Source organism: Passer domesticus, chromosome Z (genome assembly GCF_036417665.1).
Source record: "Passer domesticus isolate bPasDom1 chromosome Z, bPasDom1.hap1, whole genome shotgun sequence".
NCBI classification, from domain to species: domain Eukaryota; kingdom Metazoa; phylum Chordata; class Aves; order Passeriformes; family Passeridae; genus Passer; species Passer domesticus.
This window is the reverse complement of record NC_087512.1, coordinates 12,333,901-12,357,408: the sequence shown is the minus strand read 5'-3', so window position 1 is coordinate 12,357,408 and position 23,508 is coordinate 12,333,901. Positions and strand designations below refer to the sequence as shown.

The 23,508-nt window shown below is 35.7% G+C and overlaps 1 protein-coding gene across 5 annotated transcripts in view; it reads right to left on the bottom strand.

Annotated features, from left to right (window-relative positions):
- Nucleotides 1-23,508, bottom strand: part of WDR70 (WD repeat domain 70) — a 127,963-nt gene that overhangs the window by 96,869 nt on the left and 7,586 nt on the right. For all 5 annotated transcript variants that reach the window (XM_064405728.1, XM_064405729.1, XM_064405732.1 and 2 more), the window contains exons 4-5: nucleotides 22,849-22,963; nucleotides 19,066-19,276 (exon numbers count right to left, since the gene is read on the bottom strand). In XM_064405728.1, coding sequence (XP_064261798.1) covers nucleotides 19,066-19,276; nucleotides 22,849-22,963 — 326 coding nt within the window. The remainder of the gene's footprint in view (nucleotides 1-19,065; nucleotides 19,277-22,848; nucleotides 22,964-23,508) is intronic.

Here is a 23,508-nt window from a genome sequence, read left to right as displayed (position 1 = left end):
GTGTAAAGAAGTTCTAGAAGTCCATAAAACTTCAGAGGGGGACACTTGCATCCTTCTTACATCGGAATTAACTCAGGCCCACAAAAAGTAGTTTCTTCCCTTCCATCTCACATCCAATTTCCATATGCAAGTTCAATATGCAAGAAGGAAATTAAGAGACTATTTTAGTGATGATGAACAGAGAGAACAGAACCTATTCTGTTCTTCAATATTAAGTCTGAAACATTATTTGAAGAAAGATAAAAGGAGGTTAAGGGGTGTATTTCACAAATCTGGAAGAAAACATCCCTCATTCCTCTTTTCAAACTAGTTAAATGTTTTCAGCTGTTAGGCACCCAGATGAATTTTCCATGACAGCAGTGAAAGGTGAAGGCAGTAGTAAGTGTCCTAATTTATTTTTTCTGTTCTTTTTTAAACCTGTTTTTCAAACAAACACACAGTGATGTCACATTCTGTTCCACAGTCATGCCCTGATTAAAACCACACTACTTGTAAAATAGGCAGGTATACCAAGTAAAATTTTTCACTCTTTTCCTCTGTAAATTAAACTCAAAATAAACACGTAAGATATACACTCAGGTTCCACAAGTGAACACTCAAGAGAAAGACAAAGTATTAAAAACTACAATACGAGAGATGGGTAAGATGCTCTTCTCCAGCAACAGAAAAATGTAAATTTTTTTGGGTTTACAGGAGTGCATTATCCACAAACTTCCATGCAGAAGGAAGCATACAGATTTGAAAGGACATTTCAACGACTTTTAATTTCCTCTCTTTTAGGTGTTAGAATTGACAGATATATTCTCATGCAAACTTGCATGTTATTAAACTCAGCTTGGCCCAGATTCATATAATCTGAGTTTCTAAATGTGATGCATCTAAATATGGAAACAACTTTCTTCAGACTTCCTATACAGCCTCCAAAAATAAGTAAATAACTAAAGAAGAAGAAGAACCAGTGTACAAAAAAACCAAAAGTATTTTGAAACCTCTCCTCTTCATGAATTATTCAGGAAAGAGCAAAGCATCTGAATTTCTAGCATAGATGCCTTGATTATATTGGGTGAATCAAGGTACATGAGTCTGTATTATCTAAATTTCTGGTCTGAAAACAAAGGAAAACATTCTGGAAAACAGGAGGATGCATGCTATGCTATGAATTATCTTGGCTGTCATTCCCACAAAATAACAAAATCTCCATTACTCATGGAAAAACATAGATAACTATAACTGCATGATGAATGCAGAAAAACCTTCAAAATTAACAGAAATATCAGAAGGGCCCTTCAAAATTATATTGTTACCAGTTTCCAGCCTTCAATTTAGGTAAGTCAAAACATCACAGAATATTTACATCTTGAATTTTAAGTATAGGAAGATCAAGATGTTATTCTTTCCTTTAGTGAATTAACAGATACTGCTTCAGTGCACACTCAAAAATTAAAAGGTGCTTTAAACAGACGAACTTCCTTTTAAATACCAACAGGATGTAAATTCAATTATTCAACATGAAAACAGTACTAGTGGCTAGTTTCTCCCGAAGTCATCTAATTCCCAGATTCGTGTAATTTTTCTCATATGATCTGAACCAAAGTGTTTTGTCAGATTCAACCAGCAAGGAAAAAGACCTTAGATTAAATCTTTATTCCAACATGACTGCGTAAAAGTAATAAATTTCTGTTGTTATCATAGGACAGACACAACATATTTTATTAGATGTTGAGTCAAATGCTAACTCAGAGACTGTGCCATGACACAACAGGTAACATCAATTATCTCTCCCCTTCTCTTTCATGCCACTTACCAGCATATCCCTTTCTGAAAAGACTCCAATGGCTTAGCAGTTTAGAAAAGGTATTACAAATAGAATTTCAGCATATTTGCAAGCACCATTTTTAGAGATAAACAGCATACTTCTGAAGTACAGCAAAAAGCCCACTTGATCTATCTTCTAGGACCTACTTTTAGACACATTTCAGGAGGTTGCTATTTTTCATCTAGATTCCAAAATCTCATTCAGATAAATTTCTAAATTTGTAACAAGCCTTCAATTTATGAAGTCATAGTTTATATTAAATTAATTATTATGACCTGGGAATTGTTCTCATAATGTACACCAAAAAAAATTCTCTTGAGCCTTTTCTAAAACAAGTTATAATCATCAATAAAACTGATTTAAATCCAAAATTGCCTCATCCAAGTTTCCTCTGCAGTTTCTGGAAGACAGGTTTACTGAAGCTGAGTATTCCAGTTACATTCCATTCATATAACCACCTGTTTCAGCTTTACCTTCTCAGCTGCAAATGGGTATAAATAGAAATACTTCAAATTTGCTGAAACTGTATGTACCACTGCCACATACCACCAAAAAGCACCCATGTTCAGTCAAGACACTGTTTTACTACAATAAAAAAATACAAAACATTACTGCTACCTGACATGTTAGGAATGAAAAAAATCTCTAGCATTTTCAGTCAGGCATATCCTTTATTCAGGTTATTCCTTATTCCCTGAATAGAGCGCTTTGTTTTAACATAATGGAATACTTCCATTTATGCTGCAACAGTAAAACAACTCACACAACCATAGATCAGCTGACAATGAGGAGAAATAAAACAAACTCTGAAAGCTCTGTTCAGGTTTGGAGGTTTCCAAACCATAGCTTAATTATGAAATCAGAAAGGACAAATAATTGTGAACTTCTAAGTATTTGGAGTAAAAGTGCCAAATGCTTAGTTCAGATTGGACATTCACCTATTTTATATTCATCTTGTGTATAGTTTTGTACCACAGAGTCTATGTGGGATTTCTACCACAAGGAATATGCCACAAAAGACACCCATTAAAGAATCCGAAACAAAAACATAGGATGCACAACCAGACTGAACTTAACATTTTTTAATGCCTAACATTTTTCAGCCTGCTAGCCAGTTCATTTAATTATTTACATTAAACCTGCTCCAAAATATCTTTTATCTAAACTACACAGACACTTTATCATTACCACCATTTGGCAAACTTTAGGGAATAATGAGCATGAAGTTCTTACACCTGACTCATCAAGATAAACCATGAACACTTAGATGTTTTTCACTCTTTAAAATAGCTTTACTGTTCTCTAGATTTAACCGCTGTCAAAATAGAAGTACTTATGAAGTATCTTACAATTCAGAAACCAGTACAAAGTTGAACATGTTTTTTCAAAAAAATATTCCTCCCCTCCATATACTTAAAAGGCAAAAATGCTAGTAAGCCTTTTAAGTCATGAAGCAAAACCCAATTTCAGTTACATGCACTTCCACAGAAGTACATTAAAATTACATATGCAGTACAATAAGTGTTAAAGCTTCTTTTGAAAGTTGTGTAACCACCGAAATGAAGTCTATCAACAGCAATACAATCCTGGGCTCAGCAAAACTTAAAAAACCGATAAAACCAAGATATAATCAATATATGGAATTGCCACCTAAGACAGAAACGGTATTACTACAACTGAAATAAAATCCATTTTTCCTCTTATCAAAAAGGGCCTTATTTAAAGAGCTCATTGTAAGCCTCCTGGTGAACATGTTAGCATACACTTTCATAATCAGGATAATACAACCTCTATACCAGTACAATGGCAACTGCATTAGCAAGCCAACTCTTTTAAACTGTGTTTTAATGACCAAAATCAAAACAATACACCATTGGTGTAGAAGACCAATCCTTGACCTTTAACTGTGCTATTTATTTGACTTCTACATACTTCAGTTTCCTTATCTGAAAAAATGGGAATAAATAAAACCTATTTCAAGGAATCTGCTATAAGGTTTTCAGCAATAATGGTGAAGTTTTTCACATTCCCTACGGTCTTAGCAAATCACTACCTTCAGCAAACTAAATCATTACAGGTCAAGAGAGAGAGAGATGACCACAGGCTCCACTTTTCAACAGTTCTACAGCTGTTATTGTGAAACATATTCATTCAAAAGTTTACTTCAGGATCTTGAGAGACGGAAATTTATGTGTAACCCACCTAGTGACAATGACTGCAGTTGCCCACAAACTTACCAAATAATTAGTGTAAGGAATTAAAAGTATATGTGTTTGTGTGTTTTTTTCTGTGTGTGTATGTGTGTTTGTCAGCTAGTCATGTAAAGAAGATCTGCAACACAGGGTGAAGGTAGGGGGACAAGGGTTAAAAATTACAGCATGTCTCTGTTACTGCAGGAAGGAAGAACAATTTCCTATGTAGCTTCCACAGCTGGTTCCAATTCCATTACTGTTTCGATTACTAATTCTCCCATGCCACCCATAAATTACCTTCAAAACATTAACATTTAGGCTCTCTTATAGCAGCACAATTTTATGTAATGTGACATGAGGATAAATTGCTAAAGTGACTTTACGCATCTGGAAAGAGGAAAAGATACATTTATATTGCATGAACTTGAGGTCCATGCTTGGTAGAAACACTCCTTCCTTCATGCTTCACCCAGGTATATTCTTTTATCTAAAGCTTATGGCAGAAGAAAGAAGTGCATTAGGGCCAGATTATATACCTCATATTGCTAAAATGGTTGTTGTACCCAACAACACTGCAGTAATTTTTAAGATGTTCAAGGGAAGTACTAAACACTAGGTTAGAAATGGTACCCAGTGTTTATATCCTGGCTTTATTTGGCATCATAAAGCAAATAATTGTAAAATCTTGTGTGCAACAATTATGAAACATGCTTGTCTTCTATGTATTTATATGGTGTATTTTACTACAGTACCTATATATGTTGAAATCCCTCCAGCATATTGTATCAGAAATACTGATTTCCATACATGTAATGTAGCCTGAAAATCCCAAATGATTATAATTAAACCTGACAGGACACACAACTAGACAGAAAGCCACTGATTTCTACAAAGCAATTACACTTAGCTGTCCAGTATGGCTCAGCTCTGGGTTATACAGGGAAAGAAGAAAGACCTCAACACAACTTTCAGTGGAATCTCACCCGTATTAAATCCAACACTTACTATAGTTGTTCCTTAAAAAGCCTGAAGTAAACGAGTACACAGAAACAATGCTTTCACTTTTTAATCCAGATTAAAGATCCATTGTCTTGACAACATTAACTGTTGTGCACAGAAAAAGAACATAAGAAGTCAACATCATACCTTCCTGAAATGCCTTATTTCAGATTTTTACTGACATTATTTAAGATTACATCTTTCTTCCTTCCTAACATACAAAAATGTAGATTAGATACAGCCTATGATATCTCTCCTTATTCAATAGGTTTCTTGATCTTCACAAGGAGTTGCTGATGATACTCCATACTACGTAAAGATTACTTGAGTTACAGGAAAAATCTTCCTCTTACAATCTAAAGTTTAAGTTTGAATTATGTGATTCAAATGAAATTGCTTAACAACAATACGCATCTTCAACTTGGTCATAACAGACAGTTACCATTCTTAGTTCATACCAATCTAGTACAAAGATGGCAACTTCAGACACTCAGATGAAACTCTGTAATTGCTTTTTTTGCGAGTCAGGAAAGAAAAGCACAGTCCATAGACATACAGAAGTCCAGATTCCAGACCACATATCTACTACTTATTTGCTGTAAAATTTTCAATATGGCAATTGCTTTTGTGCTTGTATGTTTTAAAAAGGATAAAATATCCCACCTTGCAGGGGTGCTATGTTGATACTCCAGCACGTATAGTATGTTTGTTCATTGAGCTGCTCAGGTTCCATGAAATTATTATTAATGCCTATTACTTACAAACAATCATTGAATAGTTTAAGTTGACAGGAACCTGTCAAGGCCATCTAGTCCAATGCCCCTGCTAGGTCACATTGCACAGACCTCTGTTCAACCTGGACTTGAATTTTGTTTCCGGGGTTGGGGCATGTACCATATCTCTCTGGATAACCTGTTCCAGTGTTTTACAGGCCTCAGCATAAAAACCCTTGTATCTAAGCTAAATCAACTCTCTTTTAGCTCAACGCCATGACCCCTTGCTCAGTTACTACAGACCCTGCTAAAATGTTTGTCCCCATCTTGTGGGGCTCCTTTATGTACTGGAAGGCTGCAGTAAGGTATCCTCAGTGTCTTTTCTTCTTCAGGTTCCAATTCTCTCAGCCTTTTCGTCACATGAGAGGTGCTACAGCCCTCTGAGCATCTTTGTGGCCCTTCCCTGGACTCACTCTGAAAGGTCCCTGTCCGTCTTGTTTTATGCAGGGGCCCCAGAGCTGGATGCAGTGCTCCAGGTAGATCTCACCAGAGCAGAGGGGCAGAATCCGCTCCCTGCCCTGCTGCCCACAGGACCCTGGATGCAGCCCAGGCTTTTGGGGCTGCAAGTACACATTGCCAGATCATTTCCAGCTTTTCATTCCCAAGTTCTTCTTGGCAGGGTTGCTCTCCATGCCTTTGTTCTCCAGGGATGTAAAAACATATGAAAAACCCTCCACAAAAAAGGGGGAAAATATAACAAGCTTTGTGTATAATGCTTATGTTACAAGTGCAGTCTTGATGTTGTTGAGAAAACCGATCCATGATACTTCATACCTCCTGGCTGACTGATTGGTGAGGTTCTACTGTTTCCATTAAAAAAGCAAGCTCTATCCATAAAAATCCTCCAGCAGATCTTCCCCTGTAATAAGCAAGTCTAACATGCTATTCTATCAAAAAAAACAAACAAAAGTACAAAATACGCCCAAAACGTGCATGAGAGAAGCATAGAGCTTATAAACACTTACTGGCTTTTCACAAGAAAAGCTGAAGTGGTGGGCAGGAACATATGATCCATAAAATAATCTGAATCAAATGCAGTCCAAGATTTTTCGCTCATGTTTGTTCAAATTCCCTGTTATGGACATATTCCAGACAACTCGTAAGGAAGCCAAAACAAGGATTCCCAATTTTGCATAGTTGCTGCAACTGGGCAGAATTTAACTCCTGTTTCTGGAATTCATTCTGTATCCCAAATTCTTCACATTAACCTCATGTTTGACATCTTCCTTGAATGTGTGATCCACTAAATAGTTCAGTTGTGACACTAATGGTATCTCACATAACACCTACTGCTGTCCCAGACTTGACTGCTTCCCAAGCCTCTTAAGACCTTACATTTCACCTCTTGGGAGCCACACAAAACGGACAGTACATATGCTTCCAAAACAAATGGTTTCACAGTGAGTTTTTCAATGCCATTATTCTGTTTACAGAAAAATTGCAAAGTACAGGCCATCTGAAGGCACTTTTCTTTACATGCTTGCTTTCAGAATACACCTGGCCTTCCATATCATACATTTCAGATACTTGGGATCCTCAGTTCATTTAGCCACCACAAGATACATCCAGTCTGAGACAGCAAAAATGGATCTCTGTGTAGAGAATGATGGAAACCCCTTGTCTTTAGGTTCCTCTCATGAGATCTGATAAACCACGACAGACAGGGAGAAACTGCCTTCATTTTATTTAGTGAGTAAAATTACGGAGTTCAGTATTCACTACATAAATAAATTCTTTCAGAAATTACTGTTATTGACAATCTATTAAAATGGGAAAACCTTTTAAAATGCAGAAATCCTGACACTGGGTAAATTCTTCCTACTGGTGAACCACTTACCCTTAGAATTTCAGTGTAGTACAGAATTAAGGAAATAGAGAAAGCAAAAGAATCATGCTTTCAAAAAAAATCATCAGTTTGAGACAAACAGGTACAAAAACTATTAAAACCCACTGTAAGTTACTCATGCATTCTGAAATCCTGACAGTCACTATGATACTGAACAATTTCACTAGCACGGACCATAGGTGAGGGAACAAGCTAGAAAGAGTGAGCAAATACATATAAATAGATTTTTGCAGCTGGTTGTGGATATCAAGGACTTACAAGTATCTATTAATACTGACAGGGACTGAGCAGACAGAAATTGCACTATTAAAATTTTGCACAATAAAGGGAGTGCAAGAGTTCTGCCTAAGACACTGGAATTTTTCATAAGGTTATGTACTTGCTCCAAATGATATTTACTGTTCTAGTGTCCATAAACTTGCACTTAAAAAACTCAAATAACCAATAAGCTATAATATGAACTGCACACAATTTAACCCATCCACCCCAAAGGATGAAAGACCTGAGATGACCTTCTTAGAACTTGCAATTACAACAAGGTATGGCATGTTAAGCCTCATGCTTACACAGTAAGCCCTTCTCACTGTAAAAGTGCCAAGCTGAGAGATTACTGTCAGTGTGCCTCCTGCATGCCTTTTTAGCTAGAAGAATGGCACACAGCAAGGTCAAGCAGTGCATTGTCAGGGGCTGCCACACAGTATTTTCAAAGCCTAAAAAATCTAAAGCTGGGTTGTTTTCTGTGGTGAAAATGAGCTGTTACAGATTAAAGATAAATTAAGTATTATTTATTCAACTTCAGATGGAAACATTCTGAAAGTTTGGATTCTCATCAGCTCCTGGCTTGCAAGACAAACTTCCTAACACAGAAAGCCTAAATCTACCTATGATCTTTCTCTAAGATGATCTGTGGCTCAATCACTCCTGATTTAATTTTCTTCATCTACAAAAACTTCAATACCTACAAGGAGCTTTGTACAAAAAACAAAGGAAGTTCTAGGAAGTTTCAGTTACTGGAAAATTGTCCTGTTCAATTCAGTCCTGAAAATGAGCCAATTACCTTAGTAGCTGTGTAATCATATGAGAAAACAGAGCACAAAACCACTTTCAAAATGCTTAAAAAAAATCACTAACTGATATTCCAAAAAGTGAACATACAAGAAGTGGCAAGGTTGACTCCAGTGGAGAAAAAAATTCCTTACTATACTTGGAAAGCAAGTAGATTTGACAAATAAATACATAACTGTCAGAAGGAAACATGAATCTGTAATCCCAAATTTTTAGTTTCTTTATATCACAATACTTTGGAAATTTTCACCACTATAAAGCATTACTCAGACTAACATGAACTCTTCTTCAGACACCAACCCACAAGATGCAGCTAGACACAAAATTTTACCTGTAAAATTTGGGTAGCTCTGTGGTATTTTCCCACCCACTCAAACTTGGTTGCAGAGTCCCTCATGAGGATACTCCCTAAAAGTACTAGACAGAGTTGCAGCTTCCATTAATTCCTACACTATGAGATGATTCTCAAGAGGTAAACTAATGCAAATTGCATTAAACTACAGAGTTAAACTACAGCTGACAACTATTATATTTTTTACAGGATAGGACCAGTTTTCATAACTATCATGTGAATTGGGCAGATGCTTATTTAAAATAGCCTTATAAATAGCATAGTTGTAACTGATTTAGATCTAGTGACATTCATTTTACTCAGAGGAATTAATATATCTGCTGAAAATGCATTGAATTATTTTACTACTACTCATTCACTGAAAAACAGAATGCAGTTTCTTATTTGGAAAACAAGACTTTGAGAATCATAGGAAACTACCATTAAGCTTTCTCATAAATGCACTCTCTACTCAATGTATCATAACTGTCTTCCCAAAGAAAAAAAAAACTTATGGACAACAACTGGACTAAGCCTTACATCGTTCATTTAGAGATAATTGAAAGAATCTGCCTTTAAAATTGCAGTTGTCCAATGCAAAAACTTGACCACTTACAGGCTTGCACTGTCACAAATATAAGCATTTGTTGTTTTAAGAATATTTTTCATTATTTCCTTTACAGAAAGGAGAAAAATATGAGTCACAAGAGACAGGGATACAAGAAGAATGGGAAAGAGAGGATCAGCAGAATGCCTGATCCCTAAAAGGCACATTAGGAAGAGCAATTAAATATGACAAAGTACTGGTCTGAAAAAAAAGAAAGAGAGGGGAAAAAAAAATAAAAAAGCCCCAAACTGACTGGCTGTCCTCACCAAAGAAAATGCTAGATAAGGCAGCATTTAATCATGGAACAGAGAAACAACTCTGAAGGACTCTGAGAAAAGAAATGTAATAAATGCAAAGTTAAAACAAATGAAGTTATTAAAACAAGTAGTTATTGACAGAAATCCATGTCAGAATTCTTAAACTATTTTCTATTGAGACAGACTGTGACGTTTACTCTCACACTTATTTCTAGAATTTAAATTTGGATGCTAAACTTCTAATGAGTCAAAAAATCACCAAACTCTTACGTGTGACCCAACATTTAACCTTGCGTGCCTGCACACCCATGCATGTCATCCAAATGAGCATTTTTAAAACACAAGGAAAAGTAAATGTATGAAAAAAACCACAAGTGATATAAAAGGAAAGGAAAAAAAAAAAAAAAAAAAAAAAAACAAAACACCAGTACATGGGCGTTTACAGCTTCTCCAGTATTTTCTACAGAAAAAAAATTATGGAGATAAGAACCAATTTATTTTCAGATGGTCTTATGGAATCTAAAATGGCACAGAATGCTCATAAAGACATTGAGCATATTGCTCATAAAGACTTGACACTCTATACCAAGCAGAGGTTGTCCTTAAAATGATTCAGCACTCTGTGTCACAGTGATCTTATAAAATAGGCATGTGCTGTTTGAAGACACTGAGGATGATTAAGCTACTTAAATTTTTCATCTAAATTTCTATTTCTGACATTTTTGGTACTCAGTAGAAAAGGTAAATTAACTCCAAGAAGAAAGACACTGAGAAATATCTTTATTCATACATTTAAGATGAGATCAGTTACTTTGTGGCATCAGTTTTGCAAGGGACATACACTGACTATTTGAACTGCAAAAATTTACAAATCTGGGGGCACTGAAAGCCAACTGATGCCCAGAGATGCCACACATAGCCTGATATGCTCATCTGCCTTCTTTGCAGAGACCAGCATGTTCCAAAACATCCAAGTAACACGCTGGTTAGAAAAAGATACCTTTATAAATCCAGACAATGCATGAAACTTTTAAGATTACTGAGCTACGAAAGAAACACTTACACTGCTGCATAAATCCTAAGTAACTTTTCCATCCGCCAACTAATCTTCCAAAGTTGACAACTGCATTTTTAACATGAGAGAAAAAAGGAAAAGGCTATATGTACAACATGATATATTTAATATTTTGCTACCCTCTTTAAATTAAAGTATTAAATCCCATGGTTTGCCTGCAGTACATAATAGCAAAAGAGCAGCTAATACACAGCTAGTAGAGGCAGACATTCATAGGGCATTGCAACGCTAAGAAAGGTTATCAGCTCTTTCTGACACCTGAACTGCTCTAGAAATATAGAGCACCCTACAGTAAGTGATGGAGAAATACCACCATATTTGCAATTTTTCTGAAATACTTGACTGAAAAAAACAAGCCAGACTTTCTAACATTTCCATTAAAATAACTAATATCAATTAGAACTCTAGCTTCTGCTTTCATTCCAGACACTTGAATTCTTAAACTGAGTAAGATAACTCTTCAAAGCCATTTTTTTCCACAACAGAAGCCTTGGTCACACATAGAAAAGTAAGTTCTACTCCTGATTTCTACAGTTCTTACAGAATTTATTTCCTGCATTGTCCTGGCTCCAGCCCAGATCAGCAAGTCAGGGCATGGACAAAACATTATACTACTCAGTTACAGCTCATGTGAGTTTCAGGGGCAGGGAAAAGGGATTCTTCCAAGAAGGACAATCCTTTTCCAGTCACCAGAAGCCATTCACCTCTGCTTAACTGTCCCAGGCGTGGAGACCATTTTCCATGTGAATGACCCTCTTTGCACACTTTGGCTATTAATATTCTTTATTAATACTGTTACTTTTTGCTTTCATATCTATTGCTGTATCCAGTAAATAGTTCTTATCTCCATTCATGACCTCTGCCTTTTGTGTCTCCCACCAGAGGGAGGGAGGGGAGCAGCTCATGGTCTTCTTTTTAATGGGAGTACTAAATTGGGGAATACCATTCCCAAACCATGACTTGGTTCATACTCATTATTATATGAAAGATGACCTAAGGGGCCTTTGTACTGCAAAAGATCACTATGACTGACTGAGTTCAACCATTATTTAAGCCCTTGTGTTTCACCACATGAGAATGCTCACTGGAATTAATCCCACACATCCAAATAATCCAAATCAAAAGTCTTTCTTTTTTCCCTATTTGGTTATTTGAATACTTATTAATCTTTAGTTACAATGGTATGTCAAATAAACATTCATGAATAGTACACAAGGTAATGCAATAAAATATTATCCAAGATTCTAAGAATTCGAAAATAATTTTATTAGGCTTTAAAGTACAAAGAAAAGAATAAGCAAGAGTAGGAAGAAAGTTCTGTGTGATTGTTGTGTGATCTGGATACTGTTAGCATCAAGTATGTGTAGTCCCTGTATACTGCTAAGTGCTCACCTGCAAATAAGAGATGCCATTGCAGCAGTTGTAAAAAAATACATGTGGTAGACTCACATTCATAAAAATCCAAAGCCATCTTTTAAACAAACAGCAGACATTCCTAGAGTCAACGAAACTGCTCTCCAAGGATTCTGTTGGAGTGGTCTGCAGTTCCAACAGTTTAACATAAATCATTTGTTCATCAAAAATCCTGTGAAGACTTATTCATATGAGAGGAAGTGTAACTGCATGTCACTTACACTCTCCCTTCAAATCCAATCCTTTTAAATTATTTGTTCATCTCCACCATAAATATTTCAAATACTTGTTATCATCCACTTCATCTTCTTCTTGATTCAAGCAAGAGTAGTCTAAACCTGTATTTCTCATTAATCTGTTTAGAGCACAAACAACTTTTCAAAAAGATAACATTCACATGCCAAATGAAAGGAAAACCTGTTTTATTCAATTTGTGTTTTCCATTGTGATGCCAACAAAGCCGAATATAGTGTCACCGTTGCTGTTCCCTGGCCAAATTTAAAAATATTTAATGTATTCTAACACTGATAGAAATAATATGCTATTTGTGCTTCTTTTTAAAAGTATATAGGAAATTTGATGCAACAGCCAAAAAATGCATCAAGCATCATGTAAAGAGTCACCACTTCATTTTGACAGTGTTTTCAGTTCTCAAAGAATAACTTTATTTCAGTATCTTCACTTCCAAATATCCCAGCTTCTACAGGAAGCAAAGAAAGTAATATTCAGGACAGAATGCTCATATACCATTGCATGTACCAATGTTCAGCATTGCGTTGCATTTATCATTGCAGGTACCATTGCAACCTATTCTTGCTAAATAATACTGTATCAAAAGTACAGTGTTGTGACTGAGATAAACATGCAGGGTATGTGCTTAGAAAGACTTTTTTTTTTTCTTAAGGGGTGGGTCACAGAATGGTACAGTCCCAAGGTTATGCATGCCTTAAACATGCTGGGCAGAAAAAAACACAGAAGTCTACTATCCCTCCAAGCACAGTAGAGGACATTAGTTTCCACAAAATCTTGTGCTATAAAGAAATCAAGGGTCTCAGAGGGATGAGCATGAGGATCATGCTTTAACTGTGGAAGGTTTACTGCCACAGCGTATTTGGCCTTGAGATGAACAACACTTTGCATCCGTCTTAACAGCTCCTCTTCAAACACAGAAATGGTATGAGCAGCTCCTAAAGAATGCTTTCTACAGGCTACACCAGCTAAAAATGACCTGGTAAAAGGTCTCTAAAACAGCTGATAAAAAGTAAAAACTGGACAGAAGACCTCTGAACTTCATCAAAAAGGGCAGTAAAAACTATGATTATATTCTGCATCACATTTAAGACTGGTAAAATCACCTCTGTCTAACTTTGAAGCACCTCACAGTCAACAAATACATGCCTCAATGTTCTCACAAAATACTTCTGAAAACAAACTCACAGGACCCTAAGTACCTATCTGTAGGGGAAATGTTCTACAACTTTTCATATTCTGCCATATTATGAATCAATTAAAATCCGTATCATCTACTAAAAAGCATGGTGAGATATAGAGCAAAGAAGGCTTGGCCTTACTAAGTTCTTCAGAATCAAGCAATTGGGCTCTTGCAAGTATACTCTAGGAACAACTGGTAATCATGAATTCTGGGGCACTCAGTTGAAGAGGAGATGAGCAAATACTCCATGCCTTTTTATTGAAGACCAACATTCCCTAAGGGAATTACCTTGTTAGCTTCCTCTCCATATGATGATCTGTTTCTTAAGTTGAGTATTCCTTTCTTTACAGCTTCTGTTTGATTCTGTTCACATTGGAAGACCAATGATTTGAGAGAGTCCAATTATTTTGTTTTCTTCTAATTTTCGCAAAGTTTGCAAATCTGTTTTATCTCACTTTGGATATAATCTTTCTCCATCTTTGTACCACAACAATGATCCTTAGAAAAATGCCACAACTTGTAACAAGTTTAATATAAATAAAATATATTTACCTTATTTTTGTTGTTAAGACTTAAGAACCTATGTATATATGTGAAAAAAACATTTGCTTCATTTTTACATAGGAAGGTAATACGTGAGCAAATTTAAAGTAATGGTTAACTTCTACCTACTTTATTCTCAATAACTAGAAATATTTAAAAGATAATGCCTCTCACCCTCAAAAACACATACAAAAAATTGCTTGTTCAGCTTACTATACTTTTTCCACTTTAGACAAGATGAAACATGACTGGGTAAATAAGATTCAGCAGTTACAAGACAGACAATTCTCAGTCTAAATCTTACAAATCCTTAGGAAGATTAAAAATTCCCACAACATTTATTTATTTTTAAAACACTATGATTTTTAGTCTGGTACCATAGCCAAATTCTAATTGGAGCAATTACAGTCTACTTAAATTCTCCATCTAAATCAGCAGGAAATGGCTTCCTTCAATTCTGAACAAGTATTACTGGTATGTCCTGTTAAACTTCTGGAAAAAAAAAATTAAAATATCTCCAAATAATTCTAAAACCTGAAATACAGCTATGCTATCATTTTGGAAACAGACCAAATCAAGAGTACAGCCTTGGGCTGTGAGGAGGCCCAAGGCTGTACTTGTTTCAGGGACATAATTACAACATGATTAGTATCCCTTTGGTGCTGCAGGGAGAAACAGTTCTCTGTTCCAAAGGAGACTGAACTGTAACTCAGCTCCAAATGGAAGGTAAATCCTTGTAAATCCATCTAGCAAATTATTTAACGATCACCTTTACCTGTTGCCTCAAGCCAGAAAAAGTGTCACAAAGTGCTATCAGTACATTAAGTTTTGTTAAAGATCTCAGCACATTTTCTAATTACATGTAGAAGAGAGCATTGATACACACTGTTACTGAAGTCTTCTAACACGTGTCATCCAGTCCCTTGAAAAATGTTTATGTTCTCGATTTAAAACTGTCTACCTACCAATCCTGACACAATTGCACATGCTAGTCTTTGTCCCTCTTCAGACAGGTTTTGAGCGCACAGATAGCAGACAGATTCCCAGTGCATTTTGCCAGGCAAAAAAGCTGGCCAAGCCTCTACTGTATTTCCCAAGCCAAAATTTACCACATGCAATATTGCCCTCATTATCCATTTGCCCTCTTGCAAAATAAGCTGTTTTCTCTTTTAAAGAGTTTCCTGAAATTTTCTAGAAAGGTTTAGATCAGCCCTGAAAAACTTCACACTACAGAAGATGCTCTGGTTCTCCCTCCCCATCTCAGCTTATGACCATGTGAAAAATGGACACTGACAATCCCACCAGGTTTTTATGCCATCAGAAGAAAAGGCACCACAGAAAAGTAAGCACTGATCACAGCTCAAATAGCCAACGTGACAATCACAACTCAAACAGCAAAATAGCCAACTCAAAAAGCTTTTAATTTTCCTCACTTCCCAAGTTAATGCAAGCCTTTTATATAAAATGGGATACTAAACCAAGAGGAAAATATCAGAGGGGATTAATACCACATCTACCTATTATCCTTGAAATGTACTTGATAAACCACTACTCCTTACACTACTACAAAACAAGCACTGTAATGCATTTGGATAAATACTCACAACTATATTGTAGTTTGTTAAGTATCATCACTTTTGACACAAATGGAAGTGAATGATACCAAATTAGCAAGTAATTTAATCTAAATATTTATTTGTTAAATGTAACTAATAATCAGTATCAACACAGATTAAAGAAACACAGAAAAATCCTTTAAACAGCACCACAAAGACTTACAGATATCAAATGAATTTACATCAATTTGGGGGAAAAAGTACTGCAAGTCAGAATTCACACTTTTAATACAATATCTAAGGTTCTGTTAAAAAATAGTGTTTGGCTTGTATTCACAGGTGATTTATGCAAATTACAAAAATGCACAATACTCGAAAAATACCAGTGTCAATTCAAAACATAGTGCAATTAACTGCTGTTAGTTATTTTCCCATGAAAACACCAAGAAGGTACGGAAAAATTCCCATCAAAGAAAATAACCACCAGCTACTCCTTCTACCTAAATGTTTATTTAGTAAAATAACTCATGTAAGCTGGGCAGTCCTGGGTCAGTCCTGGACTCCAAAGTTGTCTGCCTCACAGCTAGCCAAATCTGACAAATGTCTCTACTGACAGTCTGTCATAAGAAAGGCAAAACAAAAGAACAAGCAATAGTGAAGAAAACCCCACATCTAAAGTCAGGCTTGAGAGACAGTGGGAAAATGTCAGGGTGAAACCAGTATTTTGATGTATTTTATCTGTGATACAAAATTCACAAGACTTCAGATTACAAATTATATACCAGAACACCTAGAACTACTAAAGAAAAATTTGATTCCTCAGGATCAAAACCACAGATACTTGTGTTTTCAAGGAATTACTTCAGCAGCAAAATATGATAATAAAAGAGAAAGTCTCACACTACATCTGTGAAAAAATTATTCAGCTTTCAGTTTCTTCTGTCTTGGTTCTACACCCATGCACACCAACCACTGGCTATGTACAAGCAAGAGAAAGGAATCACAGAGTTCTCATAACTGCAACACCTGCCTTCCTTGGGGCTCGCAAGATCATACTGTGATCACCAATCGATCAACAGGAAACCAGGAAAGCACAGCTGCTTCCTGATTCCCTTCACAGGAAAGAAAATAACTGAGTTCATGAGCAGCAGTAAAGGAAGGCTCTAGACCCCAAAGGCCTCTGGCATTCACACTGACACAAAATCTCCCCAGTTATAAATTAACTGTTTAGACTGAAAACCCACAAGTCTCATATTTCTGCTGCTCTGCTTATTCTCAACCAAATCTATTCTAGACTGTTTTGTAACTATTGTCTTAAGTTCAGACAAACTTAAATCACACCAGACTGCAAGTTACCTTTCTGTCTGAAACTTTTCATTAGGGTCTTTTACCTGTGGTCGCCAGTAACCTCACTTCATCAAGCCAGTTGTAGCATTATTCAAATTATTTTTTTATGAATAAAAAATAAATACCAGTATCTTGTTAAAAATTAAAACAGCCAATCAGGACAGTGACTACTGAGAAATAAAGGGTAAAGTCAGCTGTTTCCACAAATTGTTTTGCCTTTGGAGAAGTTGGCAGAAACGAAACAGTGACTTTAATATAATGTGACCCACAACAAGTGAAACCCACTGAGGCTAATGATGCCCTCAGGAACAGAGACTGACTCCACAGTGCTCTAACAGCCAGAAGTTTTTTCCTGACACAAATCAAAAGTAAGTAAATTTAGGGTTTATGTAATTCTCAAAGAAAATTCTGGATTTATCTCTTCATGGTTCTCCAAGACAGAACAAGTCATCTGTGGGGTGCAGATACAATGACAGAAGATCTGGAACTAAAATGTACAGTCTGATAATTATAGAAATCCATAGACAACAGTGAATCAAATGAATCAGACAAAGAGATATAAATACCTAATACACCAAAATTTCCCACCACTATTCCCCTGCAGATAAACAAAAAAAACAAAACAGAAAACTTTGTCTTCACCTAAGTTTAGGCTTACTCTAAAAATGAATAATGTCATGGCTTAAGAAGCTCCTCTCAAGCATTTTAAATGAGTTCTCTAAACTTTAAAATATAAGTTCAAAACATGCAAGGTAAGAGATATTACAGAAGAAGAACCAGCAAACTGAATCCTGAGTAAAAACAAAAGAAAAATCAAAAGGAATGTCTTGGAACCCCTGGAATTTCAGGGTTTTTTAGTTTGGTTTACATTTGTGTAACAGGACATACAGGTCTTTTTCTGTTACCAGATGGTTCAATACAGCAATAAGTAAGGCTGTTTTCACAGGACTTCTATCATTGTTGTTACACATGGAAACCATCACACAAAACCCAATGCCACAAAATATTTGATCCAGGCAGTTTTGAAGAACAAACATCAAACCATTAATCTTTTCAGAGAATCATCAAATAATCAAGGTTGGAAGAGACCTTTAAGATCATTTGGTCCAACCCGAATGATTACAGCACTATCCTTAAACCACTAAACCACATCAGTGTTAGATCCAGATGCCTTTTAAGTAAATAGAGGAAGGCTGTTTAACTGAATCTCTCTGATACCAAAGTTAGGCTGTTAGGGGTTCTCTTGATTTCAACATAGATAGAAAAATCTGTATTCTTAACAAACAGGTCTGGCACTTATTTAGAAAAAAGCAAGCCAAAATAAACACAGGTAAACAAAAACAACCGACTAACAAGCCCTCGGTTACCAGACTTAATTTCCTAAAAACAGTTTTGGCGGCACAACTGGTCTCCCTAGATTCAAAGCCCACCTCTGCCTCCTCTTTCTTGTATGAAATTCAATATGTGCTTTGGGAAATAAACCATTTAAAATAGCCATATTAAATATTGATTTATCTTTTTTTTTTCCACAACATGAAAACAAAAAACAAACAATATAGACTGATTGATGTTGAATTACCCTTGAGACTCATATGTGTATATTTATTTTAAATCCTGATATTTTTAAATAAAAATAATTATTTGCATTTGATGAATTAACATGAGAAAAACAGAAGAAGTGTAAGAAAAACAGAAAACCTGCATTTTGAACAAGTCATACATCACCTGGGAACTTCATCAAAAAGGAAAGGTCCACATACAAATCAGAACCCACTCAAAGGATTAAAACATTAAAGAGAAATAAACTACTTACATTATCTTCTTCCTCTGTATCATCATTGTCATTGTCGTCATCACTGTCCTTGAACCCAGGGGGAAGTGGTGGCCCGATAAATTCTTCATCATCATCATCATCATCATCATCAGTATCCTCAGCTGGACCTTTACCAGAACTCTGGGATTGCATAGAAGGACCACTTAACGCTTCACTTGAATTGTCCTCACTTTCACTACACACTGCCTCTCTGCAAGAAAAATGTAAAACATTACTATTTGAAAAACATTGTCACTTCCACTGTAATTTTCAGATAAAAGATGTCAAGCACTCTTGTAAACCAGTGGACACCAAAATCAGCAGCAAAATGCAAACTAACTTTAATTAACAGAGTGTAGGCCCACCATCATCTTTTGAAACACTCTCAAGTGTTTCAAAAGTTACATTAAATTACCATTCTGCTGCTGCCCAAATCGGTTCTGCAAACACATATTTTGGCATATGGAAATTTCTGACAAGCCGAATTGTTGTGTCTATGTTCCTGCAGTTTATTCAAAATAGCCGCGCTCCCTCTGCTGGCAGCTCCCAAGCCACGCACTCAAACGGGCAGAAGGGCTATTGAGAGAGAGAAGCTCAACTTTTGAGACTTCGTTTGGGAGCTTGTATTTTCAGAATTTTTTAAGCAGGCTGAAAAAAAATAGTTTTCTTTTCCTATTTCTTTACTAAACTACAGTGATATTGTTTTGTTTGGGATTTTTTAAAGTTTAGGTTATCGCTTTAAGACTATAATAAAAATCACAGAAGTTTAGGAACATAAAGAGAAATACTAAGAAAATTGGTTCTGACCTATACAGCTGTACCCAAGCTGTACCCAAGCAGGTACCAAGTTGGAAAAAACATTTTGTTGTACAAGCAATTGAAACTGTTTAAGGAAGAAAAGAGAATAAACTAAAACCAACATGACTTAGGTCCTCAGACATTACAGTGAAGAGCAGGGTTTGTATGCCTGATAGCTTGTCTACTTTAAAGACCTAGATCAGAATATGGCTATCTAACCAATCCAACACAAATATAACGAGCTTCTCTTACTCTACAATAATAGGGCAATTGATATCCTTTTACCAAAGGGAAGGTTTTCCAGCATGTGAGGCACAGATTGAGATCTTCAAAGTTCTTCAAGTAAGCCATCCTCAAAACTAACTCCATAATACTATATGCAAAATAATTGTATTTTGAAAGTTGATATGCATTCCTACACTAGCAAATGACACATCTTTTCCCCAAAAGCCAAACCATTTAATTAGTTTTGGAATGAAACTAAATTGAAACAGTGCCAGTGACAAGGATGTATACAACATATTGACATATTGATTCAATTAAGCCTTTCCAGTCCTTGAGTCCCAAATTTTCAGATCTTTATACAGACACCCAAGAACAACATCTACCTTTTTTTTTCCTAATTACCTTTATAATTCTCTCATTTTCTGGGAAGGAAATTGATCAAATCAAACATTTCAGTATTCTGAGGGGCAGCACAGCCATTCTGCATGTGATGTGGCCAGAGCTGCAGTGCAATTTTTCTCCACACTCCAAACAGAAGAGCCAAATACTCCAGCAATAGCTACAGGTATCCTCTGTCCTGACTGGGATACAGTGAAACATAAGAACACACCAATGCAGCCAGACCAAATGCCCATCTACCTTTCTGACATCAGCTGGGAGTGGTGCTGACAGAAAGGATAAAGCAAGCAGTGCTTCCCTCAACTTCTAGTCTTACAATCTTAGTCTGCCTGGGGCTGTAAAGAAAGAACAACCATTTTGCCAGCCCCTTTCCCAGGATTCAGAAAAGTGAAAGGACTTAATTTTTTTTTTTTTTTTTTTGCTTTCCCTCATTACCTCCTCAGTAAGTGAAACAAGCTGTAAGAGGAAAAAAAAATAAGAAAGCTGTAATGGAGCATTGATGGCACACTGAGAAGAGCAACAACAAAAAACATCCTGAGAGCTGTGCAAGTATGTGGGCATATCCCCCCCATGTGTTCATTCTCTGCACATCACTCAATTTTCTCAGGTTTTTACTTTCATATACTAACAGATTCTTTCATTTCACAAGGTGTAATTATACTTATGCATAAATTATGTACCATAGCTATTGTAAACATTTCTCTACAGCAAAACAGCTCAGGAGAAAAAAAATAATCATTAGGTGTATTTTAAATAATTTTGGAGTGACTTTTTAAAAACTGAAAAATTAGTATAAGGGCTACTCTGATAATTTAAAAAATTTTAAATTCAGTGAAGTGTTGCCATTATCAGAGAATAAAAGATGCTATGCATATTAGATTAATATATAGTAACGAAAATCTCTGTTATAAAAAGAACTAAAAAATCCTGTATTTCAGATTAAAATTGTCAGTTGCAGGATTGTTCCTCTGAATTAAGACTGAGTCACAATGGCATGTCTTTCTAGTTGCATGTTTTTACTTTTAAGAACTAAGCTATATATCCTTTTTCTACATGGAAATATAAAATTCCCAGGAGAGCTTTTCAGGTTAAGCCCTTCTGTCTTAATGCTTATTAAAGAACAAAGAAAATTTACTGTGAGCACAACTCTGATGAGTTATCAGAGTCTACCTAATAACTCAGCATATTGAAACACACTTGTTATCTTCTTTTATATTAAGTCCCTATATGTCTCTCTTGTCAAGTCAATTAGAAGAATGAGATAATTATGGAAAGCCTCTGTATTGCCTGACTGCTCTCCACCTTATAACTTGTTTAAATTGCTTATATATATTGGAATCACCCATTTAAAATACACAATCATGTTACATTTAAATTCTTGTCATCCTTCATTATGTCATCAAATGGGTATGTAAGATCATCAGAAGCAAATGGAAGTACAGAATATTCTTCCTTGAGCACAAGACATACATAGGATACACAAAGTAGCAGTGTATTGTGCAAGCAAGTATTTTTGTGAGAGTGCCCGGGTTTTCCAAAGACCAACAGGCAAAACCAAAATTTTCTAATAAAAATGTGTTGAGTCTGAAACTCTACAAGTTCGTCTATAATAACCTCATAAAGGCTCATATAATAACCTACCACATACCAGCCCATAATATGCATATACTAGAGTCTTGCATGGGTTGTTAAACTTCCATAGATACAGGAACCTAAAAATGTACAACACATTCATGTCTGCCAGCCCTGCCAGACAACGGAGTTATGTGTCCCCACTGCCCTCAGCTACTTCTGATTTCTGAGAATTTCAGAATTTAAACTGCAAAATCCATAGCATGTATTATTTGTCACTAACAGACTAAAGTTTAAGAATAAACTTCAGACTGAAGTAAAAAAAAAAAGCTTTCTCTACCTCTTCATTACTCCATAAAATCTGCACACAGAGGCTATTCACCTACTTTGCCTTATTTTTCATCAGGTGTGAACATTAATATTGTATCTACAGGTGGGCACAATATCTGCTAATAGTCATCACATGTTGTCATTGCATTTGCCCTAATATTTTCGAAAAATACATGGATAACAACATTGTTCTTATTTTTAAAAAAGTATGCAGAACACGATCAAGGAGGAAGCAGCAAAATTGCCTCTTAAATATACGTAAAGTCAATTTTTGCAAATATTGACATATCTTTAAGAAAGAAATTTTTTTAAAGGTTTAAAATCAGTATTCCCAGTGAAATACTTAAGATAACAAGACATATTCACAGAAGCTAAATGATACCCATGTCATCAAAACAAGCCAACACCCTCCTCAGATAAGAAAGGTGCTGCATGGAGTCTCCCACCATATCTAAGTACCTTTCAGTTAATGTGATCCCAGGTCCTGTTGCACTGGATGCTGAAACTGATGAAGCAGAGTATGGAATTCTAAACTCCTTTTCAGTCTGGTCTTCTTTTTCTCTTTCACGGGCTTCTGAATAGAGAGACAACAAAAATAACAAATAATCAAGCCCTTTAAAAATACTAAAATAACTGGCTTGCTAATGACAGTAAGACAGTTTTTGTTCCCAGACCTAGATGAAATACTTGAAAAGGTAACAGCAATTAAAGGATTTAAGATACTTTTTCATATGTATTAAATTTCCATTGCTACTGCAATGATCACTGAACAAAACACCAAAAGGACAATGTAGACACCTCCCAGTTCATTTGTACATGTCATCAAACATAAGTTGATCATATAAGGACACTGTTATTTCAATTATTTTCAACATTTTAGTATAATGTTGAAAATTATCACTTTAGAGAAATGTTGATGTTTTCATACCACAGGGAACTAAATTAGTGCAGTTAAAGTATACAGATACATAAATAGGTGAATTTTAAATAACTTAAGCATACAAACTGTTGCTTTCATTAGCAGTTCATTCTTACTGCACTCATTGAAAAGGATCCCTATGAAACACTGTAATAAAATCAAAGCAAACAAAAACTTCCACCTCACATTAAGTAAGAAAC